The sequence below is a fragment of the Plecotus auritus genome, assembly GCF_963455305.1.
Source record: "Plecotus auritus genome assembly, chromosome: 8".
In the NCBI taxonomy this organism is placed as follows: domain Eukaryota; kingdom Metazoa; phylum Chordata; class Mammalia; order Chiroptera; family Vespertilionidae; genus Plecotus; species Plecotus auritus.
The window spans coordinates 69,661,776-69,685,598 of NC_137782.1; the positions used below are offsets into that span (position 1 = coordinate 69,661,776).

Genomic DNA, 23,823 nt, shown 5'->3' on the forward strand with positions numbered 1-23,823 from the left:
GCAAAGTTATATAAAGCCTTATGGGGAGATTTTAAATATGGTTATATTTGGAAAATACAGTCTGCCACAATCTCTGAATTTATAAATGCACCTTAAAGTTCACACAGCAAACAAGTGATGTATGAAAACTTGAACACAACTTATTCATTTGTTATTTATCATAACACTCAGGCATGTATGTTATGATAAACAGTGCAAAAGGAGGCTAGTTGGGAGAGCTGGTGATCAGACCCAGGAAAGGCTTTTGAAAAGGGAAAGATTGAGGCTGAGTATGTGGGGCCATATGCGAGAGGGCATTCAGGATCAGGAGACTGCCTGGGCACAAAGGAAGGAATAGAGCTTAGGGTGAGAGGCACGTTAGGGTGAGGAACCTTGCATATCCCCAACAGAAAGAGTAAAAGCAGTGATCAAGAGGGAGCAGCTGAAAAGGTGGCTGGTCCCTCAAAAGCTTGTGATACAGAATCAGTGCAGAAGGAAATAGGAAAACATTGCAGATCTTACTGCATTTTCCATTCTGATATATTTTTTTTAAATCCTCACCTGAGGGTATGTTTTTATTGATTTTAGACAGGGAGGAAGGGAAAGAGAGAAATATCAATGTGAGAGAGGAACATGGATCTATTGATTGAACCTGAAACCCAGGTATGTGCCCTGATCGGGAATCCAACCCTTAACCTTTTGGTGTATGAGACAGTGCTCCAACCAACTGAACCACCTGGCCAGAGGCAACAGCACTTTTAAAACAATATTAAATAAAAACTTGAAATCTGAATGTGAATCTTGTTGCAGTGTCTTGTGCCTACATGTCGAGGGAAGTCATTTACTGCTCTCCCCAGCTCTCCTCTCACAGTGACGATGGACTGGCAGTCAATCAAGTAAGCAATCACACTATTTAATAAAAGGCAGCTTTATGATATTTCAACTGCAAAGAGAACCTATAATTTTCCTATATTATACTATGATTCTTATTTGTATACATTGATAAAGTGTACAATAAAAGGCTTAATTAGGAGTTTGTGTTGAAATGATAATTGTCTTTATTCAAAATTTGTTCTCTGTTGGATACCAGAAAGGATTTGATGTGCGAGTATTATATCCTTTTTCTACTGAGAAATAGTTCATGGTATTTCTCACTTATGTGACTATTGAACTGGATGTAGACCATAAACAAAACTATATAATTTCCATAATGAGCTATGATAAAAATAATACTGTTTTAAAAGTTTAAAGAATTTCTTAGAAATGGGCATGTCTTAATTTATGTTCTCACAATCCATGAGGCATTTTAATGTAGATTTTTTTAAAAAACAAGTCAAATTTGTGTGTGTGTGTGTGTTTAACAATTTATTTCATTTTTCTAGCTATAGTTGCATAACTACATCCTAAATATAAAATAATAGATGGTTTTGAAGTTAGAATGCTCTCTCGGAAAACCTGGCTAAAACAGGAGATGGTCTTAAAAAACTAGAATCTAGGGGAAAAGTGAGGTAGATTGCTACCACGCTCTACCTTTACCTGCTTCTGCCCTGTAAAAACCAAGATCAACACATGTAATAATTGTTCTCTATGCTGAGATATTTACAAATACTCTATTTTATAAAAGAGGAAATGTTTAAGACTCCTCCTGAGTGTGATTGTATCTCTGGTGAGTTGGGGAGCCTGGTATCCAGCCCAAGTTTACAGTACTTTCACCATGGAAGGGTGTAATGAGGGCTTCAGAGGCGCTAAAAGGGCCACAATAGGATATATACGTAGAAGATCCAGGGTGATTTAATTATTTGAACAAAATCTCTGTTTTCAGGTAAAAATAGCAGAAGGAAAATGAGCTTAAGTATTTTAATTGGATTTTTTCTTACTTTAAAAAGTATTTTCAATTACAACTAACATACAATATTATATTAGTTTCAGGTGTACAACATAGTGACTAGACATTTATATAACTTACTAGAGGCCCCATGCACGAAATTCGTGCACAGGGGTGTGTGTCCCTCAGCCCAGCCTGCATCCTCTCCCATCTGGGATCCCTCTCACAATCCAGGACTGCTGGCTCCCAACTGCTCACCTGTCTGCCTTCCTGATTGCCCCTAACCGCTTCTGCCTGCCAGCCTGGTCACCCGCTAACCACCCCCCTGCCAGCCTGATTGCCCCTAACTTCCCTCCCCTGTAGGCCTGGTCACCCCCTCAACTGCTCTCCCCTGCAGGCCTGGGTCCCCCCCAATGCCCTTTCCTGCAGGCCCGGTCGCCCCCAACTCCCTTCCTCTGCCAGCCTGGTCACCCCTAACTGCCCTCCCCTGCAGGCTTGATCGCCTCCAACTGCCCTCCCTTGCAGGCCTGGTCCCTCCCAACTGCCCTCCCCTGCTGGCCTGATCGCCCACAACTGCCCTTCCTTGCAGGCCTGATCCCTCCCAACTGCCCTCCCCTGCTGGCTATCTTGTGGCAATCTTGTGTCCATATGGGGGCAGCCATCTCGTGTGTGGGAGTGATGGTCAATGTGCATATTACTCTTTTATTAGATAGAATAGAGCAGTGGTTGGCAAACTCAGTCAATAGAGCAGCAGACCGTGGCTCGCGAGCCGCAGTTTGCTGACCACTGGGATAGAAACTTGGTGCGTGGGTGGGGGCCAGCTGGTTTGCCCTGAAGGGTGTCCTGGATCAACGTGGGGTGGCCTGGGCGAGGGGCCTATGGTGGTTTGCAGGCTGGCCATGCCCCCTGGTGACCGAAGCGGAGGCCCTGGTATCTGGGATTTATTTATCTTCTATAATTGAAACTTCGTAGCTTTCAAAGGAGGCCAGGGCAGGCCAGGAACTTGGCTTCCTCCATTGCTGGGGAAACCCAAGCCTCCTGCTCGCTCCGTGGCTGCAGCCATCTTGGTTGGGTTAATTTGCATACTTGCTCCTGATTGGCTGGTGGGCGTGGCTTATGGGTGTAGCAGAGGTGTGGTCAATTTGCATATTACTGTTTTACTGGATACGATGAAATGCTCACCCCCGTAAGTCCAGTACCCATATTTTAACTGAATTTAAATAGTGACCTTCTGATATTAGGAAATCACATGTAGGGGTATAAAACATTGGCTTCCACTTTTTTTGTAACTTTTTCCTGTGTAGTATGTTGTGGACATCATTTTGTTTTTGTCCATCAATACTTTCCCATTTACTGTTTTCTAAAATTTAGTATCTCTTGTTTGATGCACACCCTAAAATTTCTCTTTACTCTTTTAGTGAGTGTAATTTTGGGTGGACATTTTGGAGGGAGGGTGACAAATGCACATGCTCATCCTGCCATCCCATCCTTAACTGCAAACTGCTGAAGTAATTTTAGGTACATCATTGAACATTTAAACTAATTTAAAAAAACTAATGGGTCCTTTATCTAGCTCAGCACTATGTGGACGCTGACTAGTTAATATGTAGAAGAAATAGCCCAAAGTCAATATGTGTACTCACTGAAAATTGCTTACCTATTTAGAATCCAGGAGCTGATGTCTGACGATCAGCGAGAAGCAGGTCGGATTCCACGAACGATAGAATGTGAGCTTGTTTATGATCTTGTGGATAGCTGCGTTCCAGGAGACACAGTGACTATTACTGGAGTTGTCAAAGTCTCAAATGCTGAAGAAGGTGTGGTATAACTCTTCCCTCATTTGGATTGTCCCTTAGTAATTTGTCAACATTTGTCTTTTCTAAAGGTACTTCTGAATCTTCATTAATTTAGAGAGTTCCTTGTTCTTATTTCTTACACTAGAGGCCTGATGTACAAAATGTGTGCAAGAGGCTTGGCCCTTGCAGCCCCGGCAACCTCACAGCCCCATGCCCCCCCCCCCCCCCCACAGTTGTTCCAGAAGCTCATTCCTCCATCAGGTCTTATTAGCATATTAAACTCTTTATTATATAGGACTAGAGGTCCGGTGCACGAAATTTGTGCGGGGGGCGGGGAGGGTGTCCCTCAACCTGGCCTGCACCCTCTCCAATCTGGTACCCCTCGGGGGCAGTCGGACATCCCTCTCACAACCCGGGACTGCTGGCTCCTAACCGCTCACCTGCCTGCCTGCCTGATTGCCCCTAACTGCGTCTGCCTGCCAGCCTGATCGCCCCCTAACTGCTCCCCTGCCAGCCCGATCGCCCACAACTGCCCTCCCCTGCTGGCCTGATCACCCACAACTGCCCTCCCCTGCCGGCCCATTCGCCCACAACTGCCCTCCCCTGCTGGCCTGATCACCCACAACTGCCCTTCCCTGCCAGCCCGATCGCCCACAACTGCCCTCCCCTGCTGGGACCCGCCTCCTCCATGCGAGACAGCGGAGACACTGGGACCGGACTCGCCGTGCAGAGCCGCGGGACCCCCAGGCCTCACTGTGTGGAGTGGCCACCAGGCCCCGCCTCCGCTGTATGTGCAGCCATCTTGTGACGACGTCGTGTGAGGGTGTTGTGCGATGCCACCTAGGCTTTTATTATATAGGATAGGTGAAACTTTCCCTCTGAAAGAAAAGTTTATTTGTAGTTCATTGTGCCTTTCTTGTACATCTACTTGAATTTTTGTAGGGAAAATGAAAATACCAATTACTACATTTCACACTTTGAAATTTACAGGTTCTCGAAATAAGAATGACAAATGTATGTTCCTTTTATACATCGAAGCAAATTCTGTTAGCAATAGCAAAGGACAGAAACCAAAGGCTTCTGAGGAGGGGTGTAAACATGGAGCATTGCTGGAGTTCTCACTTAAGGACCTTTATGCCATCCAAGAGATTCAAGCTGAAGAGAACCTGTTCAAACTCATTGTCAAGTATGTATGACCCTACCTGAAATTTTATTATGTATGTGCATGTTGGGCTGTTCTTGGCTGCAAGTAACAAAAAATTAGTCAAAATGGTTACAATATAGAGTTCACCAGCTAACTGCCCATTTTTGTTTGACGCATGAGCTAAAAATGGTTTTTACTTTTTTTTTTAAAGATTTGTAAAATTCATTTTTAGAGAGAAAGAGAGAGAGGGAGAAACATTGATGAGAGAGAGAAACATCTGTCAGCTGCCTCCTACACAACACCTACTGGGGATCAAGCCCACAATCCCAGGCATGTGCCCTGACCCAGAATGGAACCCAGTAACCTTCCGGTGTTCAGAATGACACCCAACCACTGAGTCACACCAGCCAGAGCCATTTTTACATTTTTTAATGGCTGAAAAAGAATGAAAAGGAGGATATCTCATGACATGCAAAATTATATGAAATTCAGAGTTTGATGCCTATAAATAAACTTTTATTGGAATACAGCCACACTCATTCAAAAGAATTCAGAGCTGAGACAGAGAACAAATGGCTCACAAATGCTTACTGTCTGGTCCCCTTCAGAAAAGTTTGCTGACCTCTAGTATAAGTACTAAGGAAAAGTTACTCAGCGAAGAGTGATGGGACAGTGAATTCCAGAGTTATTTCAGTTAGTTGCATGAGGGTGTTCTTGTTTTTACTTTTAAAACTAAGAGGTTCATATAGAAGTTACTTTCATTGGATTATTTCCTTGTTATTGCCGTACAATAGAGAAGAAGCAAAGGGGAGGCATCCTGTTAAGCCAACTACTTCTGGTGTGGTCTGGGGCATGTTACCTAATTTTTCCTTCATTTTTATGGAAATAATACTTGTCTCAAAGTTGTTCTGAAGGTTAAATGAAATTTTGTGTTACCTAACAATGCTGTTATTTTGAGACTTTTTTGACAATTTTTTTTGGATAGTTTTGAAAAAATAGGGGAAAATGAGGCAGAATAATAGATATGTCTAAGAGAGATAAAGAACTGAGGTTTTGAAGTGCATTATATTAGAAAATTGATCTAGACTTTGGCCTCTAGGAGAATTTGACACTTTTTCTGCCTTTAATATGTTAATTAGCTGACTAAGAAAAGTATGGAGTTCCTTAGGGGTTCTTTGTTCTTAAACTCTCAGAGACTTCCCACCTGCCCTGAGAGAGAGCTAGGGTTGAGGGTTTGATCTAGTGAGAAGTGAAGGTATGGTGAGTGGTCTGTAATGGGATCTGAGGAGCTGCCTAGTTGAGGATCAGAACACTTCTTTTTGGTTCCTCATCAGTTATAAATAAAAATGAACATGTGGCCCTAGCCTGTTTGGCTTAGTGGATAGAGCGTAAGCCTGCAGACTGAAGAGTCCTGAGTTTGATTCCGGTCAAGGGCACATGCCTGGGTTGCGGGCTTGATCCCCAGTGGGGGGCTTCTCAGGAGGCAACCAATCAATGATTCTCTCATCTTTGATGTTTCTGTCTCTTTCTCTCCTTCTCCCTTCCTCTCTGAAATCTATAAAAATATGTTAAAAAGAAAATGAACATACTAGTAGTGGTCCTTCTTCTGCAATGTACTTACAAAAGATAAAGTAGTATGAAAAACAAGGGTTTTCACTCTGGCTGGTTTCACTCAGTGGTTAGACTGTCAGCCAGCAGACTGAAGGGTCTTGGGTTTGATTCCTAGTCAAGGGCACATATCTTCGTTGTAAGTTCCTTAGCCCCAGTAGGGGGGAGTGTGGGAGGCAGCCAGTCGCTCTTTCTCTCCCTCTCCCTCACTCCCACACTCTCTAGAAATCAATGGAAAAAATATCTCGGGTGAGGATTAAAAAAACAACACACAAACAAAAACCTAGCATTTTCTTACCATGGTTTACTTTTTTTTTTTTTTTACCTTTTAGTTCTAAGTTTGTGATTTTAGCATCAAAACTAGATTTTTTTAATTTTTAAATTTTTTAAATTTTTATTTTTTAATTTTATTTTTTAAAATATGTTTTTATTGATTTCAAAGAGGAAGAGAGAGAAAGAAACATCAGTGATGAGAGAGACTCATTGATTGGTTGCCTCCTGCACACCCCACACTGGAGATCAAGCCCACAATGTGGGCATGTGCCCTGACCAGGAATCAAACCCGGGACCTCTTGATCCATGGGATGACGCTCAATCCACTGAGCCACCACAGCCGGGCTAGAATTTTGTTTTGTTTTGTTAATCTTGCAGGGGTTGGCCAACTAGGCAGAGAAGGCTTGTTTTGTATATAAAGTTTTATTAGAACATAGTCCCACCCATTCATTTACAGATTGTTGATGGTTGCTTTCACACAAGTAGTTGTGTCCAAGATAGTAGAACTGAAAATATTTACTTTAGCCCTTTAAGAAAAAGTTTGTTGATCCTTGCCAGATTAACAAATGGAGGACAATGAAAGGAGGATGGAAAAGACAGTAGAAGGTTATGTTTTAGTTTAGGTTTCTTTAGAAGCAATGATATTATTTGGGAAGCAGTTTATTTGAGAGGTGATCCCCAAATATACTGGTGGGCTGAGAAGTGAGACAGAGAAAGGATGGCCGTCAGTATATGGTGCTGTGCCTCAATGAACAGGTTATTACTAGCATCCAGGGCTTACTCCTCCTGAGGCTTCTGTGGCGCTAGACTGTGTGGAACTCAGTATTTTTCCATCCAGGGTTGGAATATTAGGTAACCCAGCACTCTAGCTTGCCCAGCCTGTCTGCAGCCAGAGAAAGCCCTTCGACAGACAGGTGCAGGTGTGTGGTAGGAAGCCAGCAGGGATTATGCAGGAGCATGCTGACCAGTAGTGCCAAGGGATATGGCAGGACACTGACATCCATGTTTACATATAGTAAAAGGGATAATGATTCACTGTTTACTCTTGAGTATATCTCTTCCACCTGGTTTGGGTTTTTTTTATTTCTTGTTTGTACAGTAAGTATAAATATACTTCCTTATATTCATATATGATTTTATGTGTTCTGATCATTTGACTTGAACTGAAAAAAATGAAATTTCATCTAGTCTTAAAATGTGTATGCAGTTCACCTTTTTGTCTCCTTTCAGTTACTTGGCTGCCCAAGTCTAAAGATGTCTATTCACATAAAATACAAAATAATTCATATCCTAAAGTGGAAGACCATGATTATGGTGCATTTTAAAGGCTAGTAATGTAAAATGATCAATAGTATATTTGGTTACTTTAAAATACTTTACAAGTATCCTTCCTTACTCTGGCACAATATTTAAGCATTTTTCCCTTTATAGAATTATCAAGAATTTTGAGAAATTTATTGAATATTAGAATAACATGTATTGAGTTGTTTGGGGGGGGGTGTACATTTTTTATTTTTATCTTTTTTTTTTAATAAAATCTGTAGTAAGTTAAGCAAACTTCAAAGAAGATCTTATAATAGATCAATGAAGAGGAAGTTAGAATTTATGAGTTGTATTCTGTTTTTCAGCTCACTTTGCCCTGTCATTTTTGGCCATGAAGTAAGTATTTTACTTCATCTTTGCTAAAAAATATATAAAGTTGGCAAGAATCCTATATAATAAAGAGCTAATATGCTAATTAGACCGCATGGTGGAATGACCTTCCAGAACAACCTTCTGGAACAACCAGTGGGCGGGGCCACAAGGCAGCCGGGGCTGCGAGGGCCAAGCCCCTTGCATGCATTTCGTGCATCGGGCCTCTAGTAAAATATAAAGACTTTATTAAAAAATAGCCAATTTCTACTGCCCAGTTGCTCATATTTTAATATGAATCATTATTCTCCATAAATGAATGTCGTGATGGGAATACTACAGCCCCTTGTAGGAAAAAGCTACTTACCAATTAGACTTAATAGGATGGGCTTCCTTTAAACTGACTCTGGACAGTTAAAGCAGAAACTAATAAGTATTCCTTAGTTTTGTGGCATGAATTCATGCCTTGCAAGGTAGGTCTTCACTTAGGAACTTTGAAGATACTGCTCTGATTTTATATACTTTCTACTTTTTGCTTTTTAAATCATATATATTGTAATAGTTCATATTAGACTTGCTTTTCTTAGAAAAAAAAGTTCAATCATGTTTTAAAAGAAAAACCCTAAACAAATAAATGTTGTAAACATAAGAGGAGTAGTGGCCCTTTTGCTAGTCATCTTTATGTTCTTATTTTTTTCCTTCTTTCACATTTGAGCTTGTTAAAGCAGGGTTGGCATTAGCACTCTTTGGAGGAAGCCAGAAATACGCAGATGACAAAAACAGAATTCCAATTCGGGGAGATCCACATGTCCTTATTGTTGGAGATCCAGGCTTGGGAAAGAGTCAGATGCTACAGGTAGGATTATATGTAGGATGCTACAAATAATCACTTAATATTTGGCCTTTTGCTTAGTGTACACATGAATAATTCACAAATGAATTTGCTCAAAGCATGTCGTGTTTGTGTTCCAGAGGATATAGTTTGTCTGGTGATATAAGTGAATTGGGGTTTGTGTGAGTAATATGTAACTTGTATCTGACCATCTTTTCAAATTGAGCCAGTCTTCTGTCTCACAGGCTGCCTAGGCATGCTGGTCTGTTTGAGATGTCAACTTGTAAAACATAAGCCATTTCCCAAACCCCTTTTTTGTATTCAGTATTTCTTTGCTAGTCTTTACTGTTTAAGAAACAAAGCAGAGTCACCCATTCTCTCTTCACAGAGCTACATAAACAGTGTATTGGGCTTTAAGAATAATCAGGTACCATTGCTACCCTGGTTGCCAGGCTGATGGGGTCCCTTAGAGTTTAGGAGATGCAGGCCTGCTCCTGGGAGGGAGAGTGCATGTGGGGTCCTTTGTCTTGAGGCTTTTATCTCTCCTGCAGGTGTGAATTTTAGGGGAGGACTCCAGGGAAAGTTTCAACAGAATATTCATCAGTTTTCTAGGTGTGCTCTTTCAGGATCATGGTCTTCACTGATTGGTCAGCAATAGGCAGTGCAAGTTCATCCCAGGCAAACCCCCTGAACCTATCCCCAAAGCCTCCTTTTCTCTGACTTCTTAGTGAGCCACAGCAGACCAGCCTAGGCTCATTTTCCTAGCTCTTCCTTGTTTCTCTGTTCCCAGCTTTAATAAACGTCCTCTAAAATAAAATTAAAAAAATTTTTAAAGAATAATCAGGTAAAGGTAAGAGTTCTTTGGAGTACATTTTAACTACTTCTGAGTCCAAAACAAATCAGCTTCTGTGACCAGTCTATTGGTCCTCAAGAAATTTCTGCTTTTGTCAATCCGTCAAGCTGTCCTCCCTTCAAGGACTTATGATGGCCCTAGAAGGTGCTGCTTGTGGAATGCTTGTGGTTTTCTTGGAGTGACACCTGGTAAGCCAGCCATAATGTCCTTTCTAAGAATGCTCATGTCATCATCCATACCCCTTCTCCCCATGTGGAAAAATGTGACCAGACCAGGGGCTCTGTGGCTTTTTGGTAAATTGTAGTCCAGTGACTACTGAATCATGTTTGGTGCTCTTGGAAAATATTGTGGCCTGTCCCAGACCAATGAATTAAGAGTCTGAGTTATGGTCCCATTATCCTATATAATAAAGAGGTAATATGCTAATGGTCGTCACGCCGTAACGTCCGATCAGCAGGAGGCTGCTTACACAGCAGCCGCATGCAGGTGGGCGGGGCTGCGTGCTCGGCTAGGCACTCGCGGGTGGCAGGAACTTTACGCTGCATCCTTCCGGACAAAGCCGCAGCGGCTGCCTGAGGCTCAGGCAAGCCGTGGATGGTGGCTACCGCTGCCCAGGGCCTGAGGCTCAGGCAATGAGGGCCAGGCCGAGGCTTAGGCCAAACCGCGGTGGCTGCGAGGGCCAAGGCTTAGGCAGATGTACAGCTGGCAGTGGCAGCAGCAGAGGCGTGATGGGGGCATCGCCTTCCCCTGATCGCCGGGTCGCCTCCTGCAGAGGGAGGCCAGAGGCAGCAGCATCAAGGGGGTGATGGGGGCGGTGCCTTCCCCTGATCAGCCATGGGGAGTGGCCCTAAACCGTCAGTAGGACATCCCCTGAGGGCTCCTGGACTGTGAGAGAGGGCAGGCCGGGCTGAGGAACCCTCCTCCAGTGCACGAATTTTCGTGCACCAGGCCTCTAGTCTACATAAATGATTCTGATGTGCCGGCAGTATTGAGAACTGCTTTGATCTCGTCATACACTGTAAACCCACTGTCCTTCACATCAGATGATTCTTTCTTTCTTTTTTTAATTTAATAAATCTTTATTGTTCAGATTATTACAATTGTTTCTCCTTTTTCCCCCCATAGCCCCTCTCCACCCGGTTCCCACCCCACCCTCTGCCCTTACCTCCCCCCCCCCCTACTGTCCTCATCCATAGGTGTATGATTTTTGTCCAGTCTCTTCCTGCACCCCCCATACCCCTTTCCCCCTGAGAATTATCAGTCCACTCCCTTTCTATGCCCCTGATTCTATTATATTCATCAGTTTATTCTGTTCCTCAGATTTTTAATTCACTTGATTTTTAGGTTCGCTTGTTGATAGATATGTATTTGTTGTTCATAATTTTTATCTTTACTTTTTTCTTCTTCCTCTTCTTTAAGAATACCTTTCAGCATTTCATATAATACTGGTTTGGTGGTGATGAACTCCTTTAGCTTTTTCTTATCTGTGAAGCTCTTTATCCGACCTTCCATTCTGAATGATAACTTTGCTGGGTAGAGTAATCTTGGTTGTAGGTTCTTGCTATTCATCACTTTGAATATTTCTTGCCACTCCCATCTGGCCTGCATAGTTTCTGTTGAGAAATCAGCTGACAGTCGTATGGGTGCTCCCTTGTAGGTAACTAACTGTTTTTCTCTTGCTGCTTTTAATATTCTCTCTTTGTCTTTTGCTCTTGGCATTTTAATTATGATGTGTCTTGGTGTGGTCCTCTTTGGATTCCTTTTGTTTGGGGTTCTGTGCGCTTCCTGGACTTGTAAGTCTATTTCTTTCACCAGTTGGGGGAAGTTTTCAGTCATTATTTCTTCAAATAGGTTTTCAGTATCTTGCTCTCTCTCTTCTTCTGGCAACTCCATAATTCTGATGTTAGTACGCTTGAAGTTGTCCCAGAGGCTTCTTACACTATCTTCAACTTTTTGGGTTATTTTTTTTTTTTGCTTTTCCGGTTGGGTGTTTTTTGCTTCTTTGTATTTCATATCTTTGACTTGATTCTTGGGATCCTCTAGTCTGCTGTTGGGTCTCTGTATAATATTTTTTATTTCAGTCAGTGTATGTTTAATTTCGAGTTGGTCCTTTTTCATATCTTTGAGAGTCTCACTAAATTTATCGGCCTTTTCTAGGATATTCTTGAAAAGCCTTATAACCATGGTTTTGAATTCTATATCCAGTCTTTTGTTTTTCTCCATTTCTTTCGTTTGTGATCTGTTTCTTTGTCTCCGCATTTTTGTTGCTTCCCTGAGTTGGTAGGGTAGCTTTGTGTGCTAGGTTTCCTATATGGCCCAGTGGGTCGGCCTCCCCAGTTAACCTGAGGTGGACACTCTTGGAGCACCCCTTTGTGGACTGTGTGTACAGCCTTGTTGTAGTTAAGTCTTGATAGTTGTTGGTATCACTGGGAGTAATTGACCTCCAGGCCAGGTGGCTGTGAGGATCAGCTGTGTCTACGCTGGGAGAAGTTCGGTGCTGGAGACAGCCTTATAGGATCAGACTTGCAAAACTGCAAAAGCCTCTGCTCAGCTTGGATGGGGCGGAGTCTCAGGGAGGAGCAGACAGTCTTGGTTTCCCGTCAGCCCTGCCCTTGCGTGCACGCCTCCAGACCTCTGCCTTCCACGGCTCCCCTGAGTTTCTGCCTGACAGTCCAGATTCCCCTCGTAAGAGCGTGGGTCCCCAGGGGCTCGCCCAGAACTGGGGTTCAGTGCAGTCGGAACTGGGGTTCAGTGCAGTCAGGAGCCTCCGACTCCCTTCCGCTAGGGAAAGCCTGCGGCAACCTCCGCATTCAGTCTTCTCTGCGAGCACTCGCGTGCGCGCCTCCTGACCCCTGCCCGCCATGGCTCCCCCGAGTCTCCGTGTGCCTTTCTCTCTACCTGACAGTCCAGACTCCCCCTGTATGAGCCTAGGTCCACAGGGTTTCACCCGGAACTGGGGTTCAGTGCAGTCGGGGGCTTCCTTCCCCCTCCCGCCAGAGAAAGTCAGCCAGGCACTCAGCCGCCCTTCCTCTCTGCGCGCGTGTCTCCATACCTCAGCCCTTTGCAGCTCCTCTGAGTCGCAGTGTGCTTTTCTCTTTCCTTCTAGTTGTAGAATTTCCACTCAGCCAGCCTTCCTGTGGTTCTGGATGATGTCTATTTTGTCTTTTAGTTGTAGTTTTGAAATTGTTGTGCCTGATGCTTTATTTCTTGTGGTTAAATGTAAAACCAGTCATTTAATTTTTTAATCTGCCATGACCGGTTTGGCTCAGTGAATAGAGCGTTGGCCTGCAGACTGAAGGGTTCCGGGTTTGATTGCAGTCAAGGGTATGTACCTTGGTTGTGGGCACATCCCCAGTAGGTGGTGTGCAGGAGGCAGCTGATCGATGTTTCTCTCTCATTGATGTTTCTAACTCTATCCCTTTCCCTTTCTCTCTGTAAAAAATCAATAAAATATATTTTAAAAATGTTTAAATCTGGCATATTATCCATGTTTCAATATTTTTTTGCTTTTTACTAACTGGGCACATATATATTTAATTTTGTACCAAGCCCTTGCTACAAGCCTGGCACAAAGCACAGAGTACCTAGCCAGAATTTGGATATAAAAAGTAAACGTGGGGATCCAAATTGTTACACTTTTCTATCTTTTGTAGCATTGTATGTGTATGATTTTTGAATTAGTATATTATAGGTGGAAGCCTGGTTTAACCTCCACAGTGTCTGATTATCTCTACAGATCGTTTAATTTCTGCGTTTTGTTTACAGTATATAAAATGTCATTTTTCTCTTTTTTATTTTATTATTATTATTATTATTTTAAATATTTTTTATTGATTTTACAGAAAGGAAGGGAGTGGGATAGAGAGTTAGAAACATCAGTGGATCAGCTGCCTTCTGCACGCCCCCTACTGGGGATATGCCCACAACCAAGGTACATGCCCTTGACCGGAATCGAACCCAGGACCTTTCAGTCCACAGGCTGATGCTCTATCCACAGAGCCAAACCGGTTAGGGCTCTCTTTTTCATTGATAAAATATGTCTTAACAGATAGGTAATGGTTCCAAAATACATTAAATGGCACTGAAAATGTTTTCATACCAAGGAATGACACTGCACATTTTTCATGTTTTTTGGACCAGAGAATAATGCCTTTAAAACCCCTGGCTTAATTTAAAAATAGAATCTGTAATATTAGTGGAAATTAGGTGTTGTAAATAATGAAGGGTATCATATATAAGTCTGCTAGTCCCGCTAAGCCAGGAATTTTTTTTTTTAATTAGGCTATTTTCTAAAAAAATTAAAAATGGAATTCCCATTTGACCCAATAATCCCACTTCTAGAAATATATCCCAAGAAATCAGAAACACCAATCAGAAAGATATATGCACCCCCTATGTTCATAGCAGCACAATTTACAATAGCTAAGATTTGGAAACAGCCTAAGTACCCATCAGCTGATGAGTGGATTAGGAAACTGTGGTACGTCTACACAATGGTATACTATGCTGCAGTAAAAAAAGAAGGAACTCTTACCGTTTGCAACAGCATGGATGGACCTGGAGAGCATCATGGCTAAGAAAAATAAGCCAGTTGGAGAAAGATAAATATATGACCTCACACATTTGTGGAATATAATGAACATCATAAACTGATGAACAAAAATAGAGCCAGAGGGGGGGAAATCCTATATAATAAAGAGCTAATATGCTAATTAGACCAAACAGCAGAACGACCATCCAAATGATCTTCTGGACGAAGCCGGGGCTGCGAGGGCCGAGGCAGCAGGGGCTACAAGGGCCAAGCCCCTTGCACGAATTTTGTGCATCGAGCCTCTAATATTCTAGAATATAATAGAAGTAATCCTGTTATTTGCAGATTTTTAATATTTCCTACAACTTTTGTGATACCATACTATGTTAGTACAGTTTTGGTAATATCATACTTAAAATCCTTTTATTCTTGAAATATTAATATTTATTGCATGTAACATTATATGTAAGATCATTTTTCTTAAATAATTGGTGTTAATTGCATGTAACGTTATCATTTAAAATAGTTTTTCTTGAGATATTAATGTTTATTGCATATAACATATTTAAGATAGTTTTTCTTTAAATTAAAAAAAAAATTAGGCTAACACTAGTCAGTTACTTTGTATTTTTAATCTCCTTTTCCTCTGACCATTTAGTAAACCGTCCTATTCAAACAAATAAGGAATTACAAGTAATAAAAATAATTATAGCTGCTGTTTATAAGTTAGGCAACATAGGTATTGGGTCATGCACTGCACAAGTCCAGATCACACTGACATTGGTCTCCTGGAGTTGTACAGTGCAGAGCCATGTAAAGTGGCCTTGAATTGGGCACTTACTATGTGCCAGGTACCAGGTTAAGTGCCTTAACATACATGATCTCATTTATTCCTCAGGATAGTATGTGATAAAACCTAAGGAAGCTGAAGCTCTGAGAAGTTTTAGAGCAACACACTCGATACATGGTAGAGTCAGGATTAAAACAGGTCTGCTTGACTGAAGGTCCATGCTTTTAACTGTAGTGCTTTTTGACTACTTTTTTGAACTGCCATAGGTTGTTTACTCAGAAGGCAGGCATCATTGAGCCATTTTATTACTTGATGTTTAAAGAAGCATTGTATCATTTGAAATTAAAATTGGTACTCAAATTTTTGCTAGTAGAACTTGAAAATGAAGCATAAAATGGAATGTGTATTCACATGACCACAGGCATCAGAATCAGGCTGCTTGGTTTGATTGACTCCTGACTTCACACCTTCATAGCTATGTGAGTTACTCTCTCTGCAGACGTGGGTTTCTGCATCAATACATGGGGATGCAATAATACCTTCCTCTTACCATGGTGGTAAAAATTGTATGGTAAAGCTCTTAGAAGAATACCTGGCATGTAATTAACATTTGTGAGCAATTACTATTAGCTATTTCCTTTTTACTTTCTCTGATTCTCTTAAACTTTTTGTTTCCTCAGGCAGTATGCAACGTTGCTCCACGTGGTGTGTATGTTTGTGGTAATACCACGACCACCTCTGGTTTGACTGTAACTCTTTCAAAAGACAATTCCTCAGGAGATTTTGCTTTGGAAGCTGGTGCCCTTGTTCTTGGTGATCAAGGTAAGAAACGAAAGATAATAATAATTCTGGGTTTGTGTGTGTGTGTGTTTTTAAGCCTTTTCCTTTTTAGTCAATTTCTTTATATTCTGTTCAAGAGGCATTTGGACAGCACTGACCCAATCAGGGTCTTTTGAATGAGTGCCAGAAAGATTTGACTGATAGTTTATAAGAAATCCAATTAGAGGACTAAGCAAGAACGAATCTTCAATTGAGCTTTGTTATCTAAATTTCTCTTTGTGATGCTTTAACCTGTTTGAAAAACATGTTCCTATGAATTTGTCAGGCTATGCCCGGATTCCGATCCAGTTAAAGTCATTTATTCCTTCCAGTTTGCCAGTGACCTCCACATTTCTAAATCCAGTACCCATGAGCCATGTTTGGCACAGCTGATCACTGCCCCTTCCAGGAAATGCTTTATCTGCTGGTTTCCAGGACACTGCACTCTTCTGGTTTTCTTTCTTCATTTACCTTTCCTTCTCGGTCTTTACTTGTTCTTCATCTCTCTAACCTCTTAGCTGGTTGGCACCTCAGGGTGCTTAGCTTTTGTTCCTTTTTTCTTGGTCTATACTTAGCTTCATGGTGACCTTATTCTAGTCTCATGGCTTTACTTACCTATATGCTGACAATTTCCACATTTATATTTCTTCTCCCCTGAACTCCTGGAACATATTATTGCCTATGCAATATTTCTACAAATCTCTCAATCTTATCATGTCCAAAATCAAAATCCTGCTCTTCCTCTTCAAATCTATTCTTCTTACAGTCTTCATTTCAGTAAGGGACAATTCCATTCTTCTAGTTGCTCATATCAGAAGAGCATCTTTGACTTTCCTCATACCCACATCCAATCTGTCAGCAAATCCTGTTGGCTCTATCTTCCAAATACGGCTGACCCTTGAATAACATGGTTTGAACTGCATGGGTCCACTTATAAGTGATTTTTTCCCCCCAATAAATACATACAGTACTGTAAATGTATTTTCCTAACAAATTTCCTTTTCCTTAATTTTATTGTAAGAATACAGTATATAATATGTATAATACACAAAATATGTTAATCAACTATTTATGCTGTCGGTTAGGCTTCTGGTCAACAGTAGGCTATTAGTAGTTAAATTTGGGGAGAGTCAAAAATTATATGACTGCACAGGGATCCATCGCCCCTACCCCTGAGTTGTTCAAGGATCAACTATATATTAAATAGCCAACCTTTTCTCCATTGCTGCTACCCTGATTCAAGGCACCATCACCTCTTACATGGATTACTGTGATCTCCTCTCGGCATGCCCATGACTAGCCTTGCCCTTCCTATTTTTAAGAAGGCAGGGAAATCCTGTTAAAACTTAGATCACTTTATTCTTTTGTTCAAAACTATCCAGTAACTCCCTGTCTCATTTAGTGAAAGCCCAAGTATTGGTAGTGTTCCAGGGTCATTCACATTCTGGCTTTTCATTACCTCTTCTGCCTCATTACCTTCTACTTCCCTCTTACTTCCTCTTTTCCAGCTACAGTGGCCTCCTTGATATACCATGGTCACCACCAGTACACCAAGCACATCACAGTCCTGCATCAGGACCTTTGTGTTTGCTCTTCTTTTTGTATGAAACAGTCTTACACCAGATATGTCTGCAAGGCTTGTTCCCTTTCCTCCCACAATTTTTTGCTCAAATGTTCTGATCCCAACAGGCCTTCCCTATATACCATATTTTAAATTCTAATCCCCACTGCCACCATCAGATCTTATTTTCTTTACCCTACTCTACCTTTTCTTTCTGTAACACTTACTACTTTCAAATATACTATAGGGTTTACTTTTTTATAGTCTGGCTCCCTACACCAAGTGATTGTAAGCTTTACAAGGGCAAATAATTTTGTCTTTTTAGTGCTGTATCCCACATGGCTAGAACATAATAAGATATATAGAAGGGATTTATAAATATTTGCTCATTAGAAGTGACCGTATTTTTACCAGTCACCAGGTGAAGAAAATAATAAGAAAAGGATATTCATTGTGAAACTGTCAAACTTCCCATTAATTACAAATTGAAGGTGATATGGGGTTTAGCTATACAGATAGCCAATGTGATTTAAGATGTGGAATAGGTAGAGAAGCCAAACACTATGATGGTAAATATAGCACTGTTGCCCTGGCAGGGGTAGTTCATTTGGTTTGAGCATTGTCCTGATATGCCAAGGTTGCAGGTTTGATCCCAGTCAGGACACATATAAGAATCATCCAATGGATGCATGGAATCTCTCTCTCTCTCTTCCCTCCCTCCCTCTCCTCCTCTCCCTCTCCCCTCCCTTTCCCCCTCCATCTCCCCCCTCCCTTTCCCTCTCCCTCTCAAAAATCAATAAATTGAAAAGTAGCATTGTTAAAATACAAAGGAATATTAGTCAACAGAGCTCAGATCCTAAAAACAAACACAACTAATATCTTTACTGAACTCTTAGAGGGAAAAAAAGGAGAAGTAGGATGTTTTGTAATATTTCCCTTTTTCAATATCTAATGAAATAGGTCATTTTTAAAAAAGCAACAAGATTTAATTGTAGCCAAAGAAAAGAAAAAGTATAAAATTTTTAAAGTTAAATGCTTTAAAACCAGGGATCAGTGAACTTTAATCCACAGGTCAACCTAACCTTTACCCTGTTTTAGTATAGTCTATATCTAAAAATGGGTGTTTTATTTTTAAAGGAAAATCCAAGAATATGTAACAGGCTCACAAAATGTGAAATATTTACATCTGCCCCTTTACAGAAAAGGTTTGCCAACTCATGCTTTAAAACTTTGAAAAGTGGCAAAGTAGCAGCTTGACTTTGTTTCTGCACTGTCCCCTCTCCTGAGGCACTGTGCTAGTAATATTGAGAATATCCAGTAATACCATCAATTCCAGAGAGGCATGGACTGACCTCTGAGCTGGCATGCTTACTTGGTTGTAAGTAAGGGATTTAACCATAGCAGCATCCTCTGGAGATGTTCACCTAACAGGATGCTCAGGGTGTGGGCAGGAAGGGAGGAAAAATATTACAAGGTAATGTTTAAGGATCTCCAGTAACATATGAATCAGCTATAATATACATAAAATGCCTTCAGTCAGTGGTAGGTCTTTACATTTTGTTTAAAGAGGTTAAGTGATTTCCTTATTGCTGAGAACTGCATTAGGACTTCTGACTTTATTATGCTTTTCTTTCCAAATTATGCTGCTCTACTATTCCCAAAAAACCCAGCTCAAAAATCACTTTTTTCTTAAAAACTTCCCAGATTTCCCTTCCTCTTTTAACCTCCTCCCACCCCCCCCCCAGAAAACATCTTGTATAATTATGCATACCTTTTATAGTTGTTGAAGTAAACTATCTTGAATATGTATATATCTTAAAAGTCTCACCTGTTGGGTTTAAGTCTTTAAGCTTTTTGAGGGTCACTTTCATATGTTCTTCATTTTTGTAACCCTCATAAAATAGTGCTTTCCCTATGGAAAATGCCGAATGAGAAAATATTACATAAGAGTAAGTTAAATAAGACATTCTATTTGCTGTAAAAAAAAAAAATCAGGAATTCTTTATTGTATGACACTTTATAATTTTAACTGCTGGAAACAGTGGAAATATTTTTTATTGTGGAATAATTTCCATTACAATTTACAACTTGACCAAAGGACACTCTTTTCTGTATTATTTTACTGTGATTATAGGTATTTGTGGAATAGATGAATTTGATAAGATGGGAAATCAACATCAAGCCTTGTTAGAAGCCATGGAACAGCAAAGTATCAGTCTTGCTAAGGCTGGCATGGTTTGTAGCCTCCCTGCAAGAACTTCCATTATTGCTGCTGCAAATCCAGTTGGAGGACATTATAATAAAGCCAAAACAGTCTCTGAGAATTTAAAGTAAGTCTCTTCAAATATTTATACCTTTAATATATTGAACCCCTACAAATCAGTATGAAAAGATAATTGAATGTATATTGGATAGTTCACAGACATTATAAATTTCCAGTAAAGGATTGTGGCTCACTTGTCCCATGCACCAAAAGGTTGCTGGTTTGATTCCTAGTCAGCACAAGCCAGAGTTGTTTGCTTGATCCCCAGCATGCAGGAGGCAGCCAATCGATGTTCCACTCTCACATCAATGTTTCTCTTTCTCTCTCCCTCTCCCTCCATCAATAAAAATATATTTAATAAAAATATGTTTGAACATTACATATTAAAACAGTGAAGTACTATTGATATCTTCCAGATTGGCAAACATTTTATACTAGAGGCCCGGTGCACAAAATTTGTGCGGGGCAGGGGTCCCCTCAGCCCAGCCTGCACCCTCTCCAATCTGGGACTCCTCAGGGGGTGTCCGACTGCCTCTCGCAATCCAGGACCCCTGGCTCCTAACTACTCGCCTGCCTGATTGCCCCTAACCCCTCTGCCTGCCTGCCTGATCACCCCTAGCCACCTCTGCCTGCCTGATCGCCCCTAACCACCTCTGCCTGCCTACCTGATCGCCCCTAACTGCTCCCCTACTGGCCTGATCGTCCCTAACTGCTCCCCTGCTAGCCTGATTGCCCCTAACTGCCTCGCCCCGCACCCGGGACCCAGGATTACCTCCTCCAGCTGGTCGCAGGCACCTGGGACCCGGGCTTCCCTCCCTCTGGCCAGCCCAGGCACCCAGGACCCGGGCTGGCTTCGCCCGGGCCAGCTGTAGCCGCAGGGGACTGTGGGGCAGGCGGCTTGTCCCTCTCCCAGGCCGCAGGCGCAGCCGCTGATACCCGGGACCATGGAGTGTGCGGCTTGTCCCTCTCCCGGGCCGCAGCCTGGTTAGTCCCTATTCCTCTCTCCCCAGTGTTGAGTGTCTGAGCCATTATGGCATGAGGGCATGATGATCATTTGCATATTAGCTCTTTATTATATAGGATATTAATAATCATTATTGGCAAGGAGATGGAGAATTTAACATTTTGAAGGACAACTTGGCATGTTTATCACTATTGTAAATGTACACATTGTTTGTTCCTGCCAATTCTTTTAGGAATTATACTCACAAAAATAGTGACACAAGTTCACAAAGATATGTGAACAGGGTGGGTGTTACAGCATTGTTGAACACTGCCAAAGATTGGAAACAAAATGCTCATTGATAGGAAAGTAGTTAAACTATATAGTAAGACTGTACAGTGTCTTATGAGAATGAAAGGAGCTTTCTAAGTAATGATAAGGAAATACATCTATGCTTTACTGTTAAGTGAAAAGAGCACATTATATACTCATATATGTAGTACGATCCCACTTTATTCCAAAAACAATGTTTATATCTGTTTGCGCATATGCTCTCTCTTCTGATTTGTTTGTACAGGTTGAACAAAATGTATAGGAAGGGGAAAGTAGACTGAAGTGATGCAAAAGGGAGAAAAAGACAAAAGTATGCCTCATATGAAAAACTGGAACCTTAAATTCTTGGGGGGGAAAAAGTTAATTTTCTAATGTTTATTAATGTAATTATTAACTTTAATATAGAAATGGTACACAGTAAAATACATAATTGTACTTTGAGATTCTAGGTATTTTTATATCACCACCACCAAAACAGTCAATTTATTAGTTTTTCTTAATAAAATAACAAAAGTGCTATATTGGAAAGATTAGAAGGATCCAGTTGAACAAGTTTCCAGGTTTAGACATAGATTCTAGGTTTTAGTGTACCACAAACCTGCTTTGGGATGTTAGTGAAATTTGTTAATCACTCTGGAATTCAGTTTTCTTAACTCAGGAGTTATCTCATTCGTGGATTCAGAGAAGGTGATTAAGTAGTATGCAGCATTTTTATTGTAATGTCTAATTAGATGCTTATTTAAGGAAAAATGGGCTTGTCCTGGCCGAATAGCTCAGTTGGTTAGAGTGTTGTCCCAATGTGAGAAGGTTGCGGGTTCAATTTCCGGTCATGGCACATAAAAGAAGCAACCAATGAATGCATAAATAAGTAGAACAAATTGACGTTTCTCTCAAAATATCAATAAATAAAAAAGAAAGAAAAGAAAAAAATGGGCTTTTTGCTTCTAAATAGGCATAGGTACTTTGAGTGACTTAATGGGTTGGTGAAGCAACAGATAAAAGAACTCCTTAACTAGACACCTCTACTGTGTCATACAGCATTTTAGCATAAAAATCCAAAGATCCTAGATCATGGATAATAATATAGAACATACACAATTCAGTGGTTTGGCTGGTGGGAGAGAGGGCCGTGTGCTCAACCTACCAGAGGGCAGTGCATACAAAACTGCACATATTGAAGGGCACATGGCCAGTGTCTCTGGAGTTGGCAGCTATGTTATCCAAAAGCTATTGCTTGTTTCTATAATCTAAAACCTTTTTTAAGTTCTACATGGAACTTGAGTAATAAACAAGTTTTCTAGGTTTTGAGCTTGTTTTTATTTCAATCATTGTTTGTTCTTTTTTTCATGCCTTTTTAGAATGGGGAGTGCCCTGCTATCCAGATTTGATTTGGTCTTTATCCTATTAGACACCCCAAATGAAGATCATGATCACTTACTCTCTGAACATGTAATTGCAATAAGAGCTGGAAAGCAGAGAACTGTTAGTAGTGCCACAGTAGCTCGTCTGAATAGTCAAGATTCAAATACCTCTGTACTTGAAGTGGTTTCTGATAAACCATTATCAGAAAGACTGAAGGTACAAATGCTTCTTAATCATTCAGTTCACTTCTGTTTGAATGTCAGAGTTCAGTGTGTTACTGTAGAGCAGTAATATATAAACTTTCATATCATAAACATATATTATAACTAGAGGCGCGGTACGTGAAATTCGTGCATGGGGGGGTCCCCTCAGCCCAGCCTGCACCCTCTCCAATCCAGGACCCCTCGGGGGATGTCCGGCTGCCTCTTGCAATCTGTGACCCCTGGCTCCTAACTGCTGGCCTGCCTGATCACCCCTAACTGCCCGCCCCCCCGCCGGCCTGGTCACCCCTCACTGCTCCCCTCTGCTGGCCTGGTCGCCCCTCACTGTGACCCCTGCCGGCCTGGTTGCCCCACACAGCCTACTGTTCGGTCGTTTGGTCGCCTCTCACTGCCCCCCTGCTGGCCTGGTTGCCCCACACAGCCCGCTGCTCAGTTGTTTGGTCGCCCTTCACTAACCCCCCTCTCGGCCTTGTTGCCCCACGCAGCCCGCTGCTCAGTCATTTGGTCGCCCCTCACTAACCGCCCTGCCGGCCTGGTCGCCCCACGCAGCCTGTTTGGTCGTCCATTTGGTTGTTTCGGTTGCGACAGTCGCTTAGACTTTTACATAGATAGATACTAGGGTTTATGTATACTTTATTAGAAATAATCTATATTAACTAGACCAAGAGCTAGAACTACAGTGTGTTTGGCTTACTTGAATTCTTAAATTTTATATTTATCTAAACAAGTTACTTTAATTGAAAGATTTTAGTTGCTACTTGTCCTTGTAATTTGGGCCTTTTTATCATGTATTAGGTGGTTGCTGGAGAAACAATAGATCCAATTCCCCACCAACTATTGAGAAAGTACATTGGTTACGCTCGTCAGTATGTCTATCCAAGGCTATCCACAGAAGCTGCTCAGATTCTTCAAGATTTTTACCTTGAGCTCCGGAAACAGAGCCAGCGTTTAAATAGCTCACCAATCACTACTAGACAGCTGGAATCTCTGATTCGATTAACTGAGGTTTGTTTAAGCTGATATTTTCTTAACTTAAGAAAGGGGAGATAGGAGTAATA

The 23,823-nt window shown here is 41.4% G+C and overlaps 1 protein-coding gene across 2 annotated transcripts in view; it reads left to right on the forward strand.

Moving 5' to 3' along the window:
• MCM8 (minichromosome maintenance 8 homologous recombination repair factor) overlaps positions 1 to 23,823 on the forward strand; it is a 42,988-nt gene that overhangs the window by 12,933 nt on the left and 6,232 nt on the right. For both annotated transcript variants that reach the window (XM_080683369.1, XM_080683368.1), the window contains exons 8-16: positions 790 to 875; positions 3,470 to 3,621; positions 4,591 to 4,786; positions 8,254 to 8,284; positions 8,973 to 9,113; positions 15,944 to 16,085; positions 19,778 to 19,973; positions 22,541 to 22,760; positions 23,561 to 23,770. In XM_080683369.1, the coding sequence (XP_080539495.1) occupies positions 790 to 875; positions 3,470 to 3,621; positions 4,591 to 4,786; positions 8,254 to 8,284; positions 8,973 to 9,113; positions 15,944 to 16,085; positions 19,778 to 19,973; positions 22,541 to 22,760; positions 23,561 to 23,770 (1,374 nt within the window). The remainder of the gene's footprint in view (positions 1 to 789; positions 876 to 3,469; positions 3,622 to 4,590; positions 4,787 to 8,253; positions 8,285 to 8,972; positions 9,114 to 15,943; positions 16,086 to 19,777; positions 19,974 to 22,540; positions 22,761 to 23,560; positions 23,771 to 23,823) is intronic.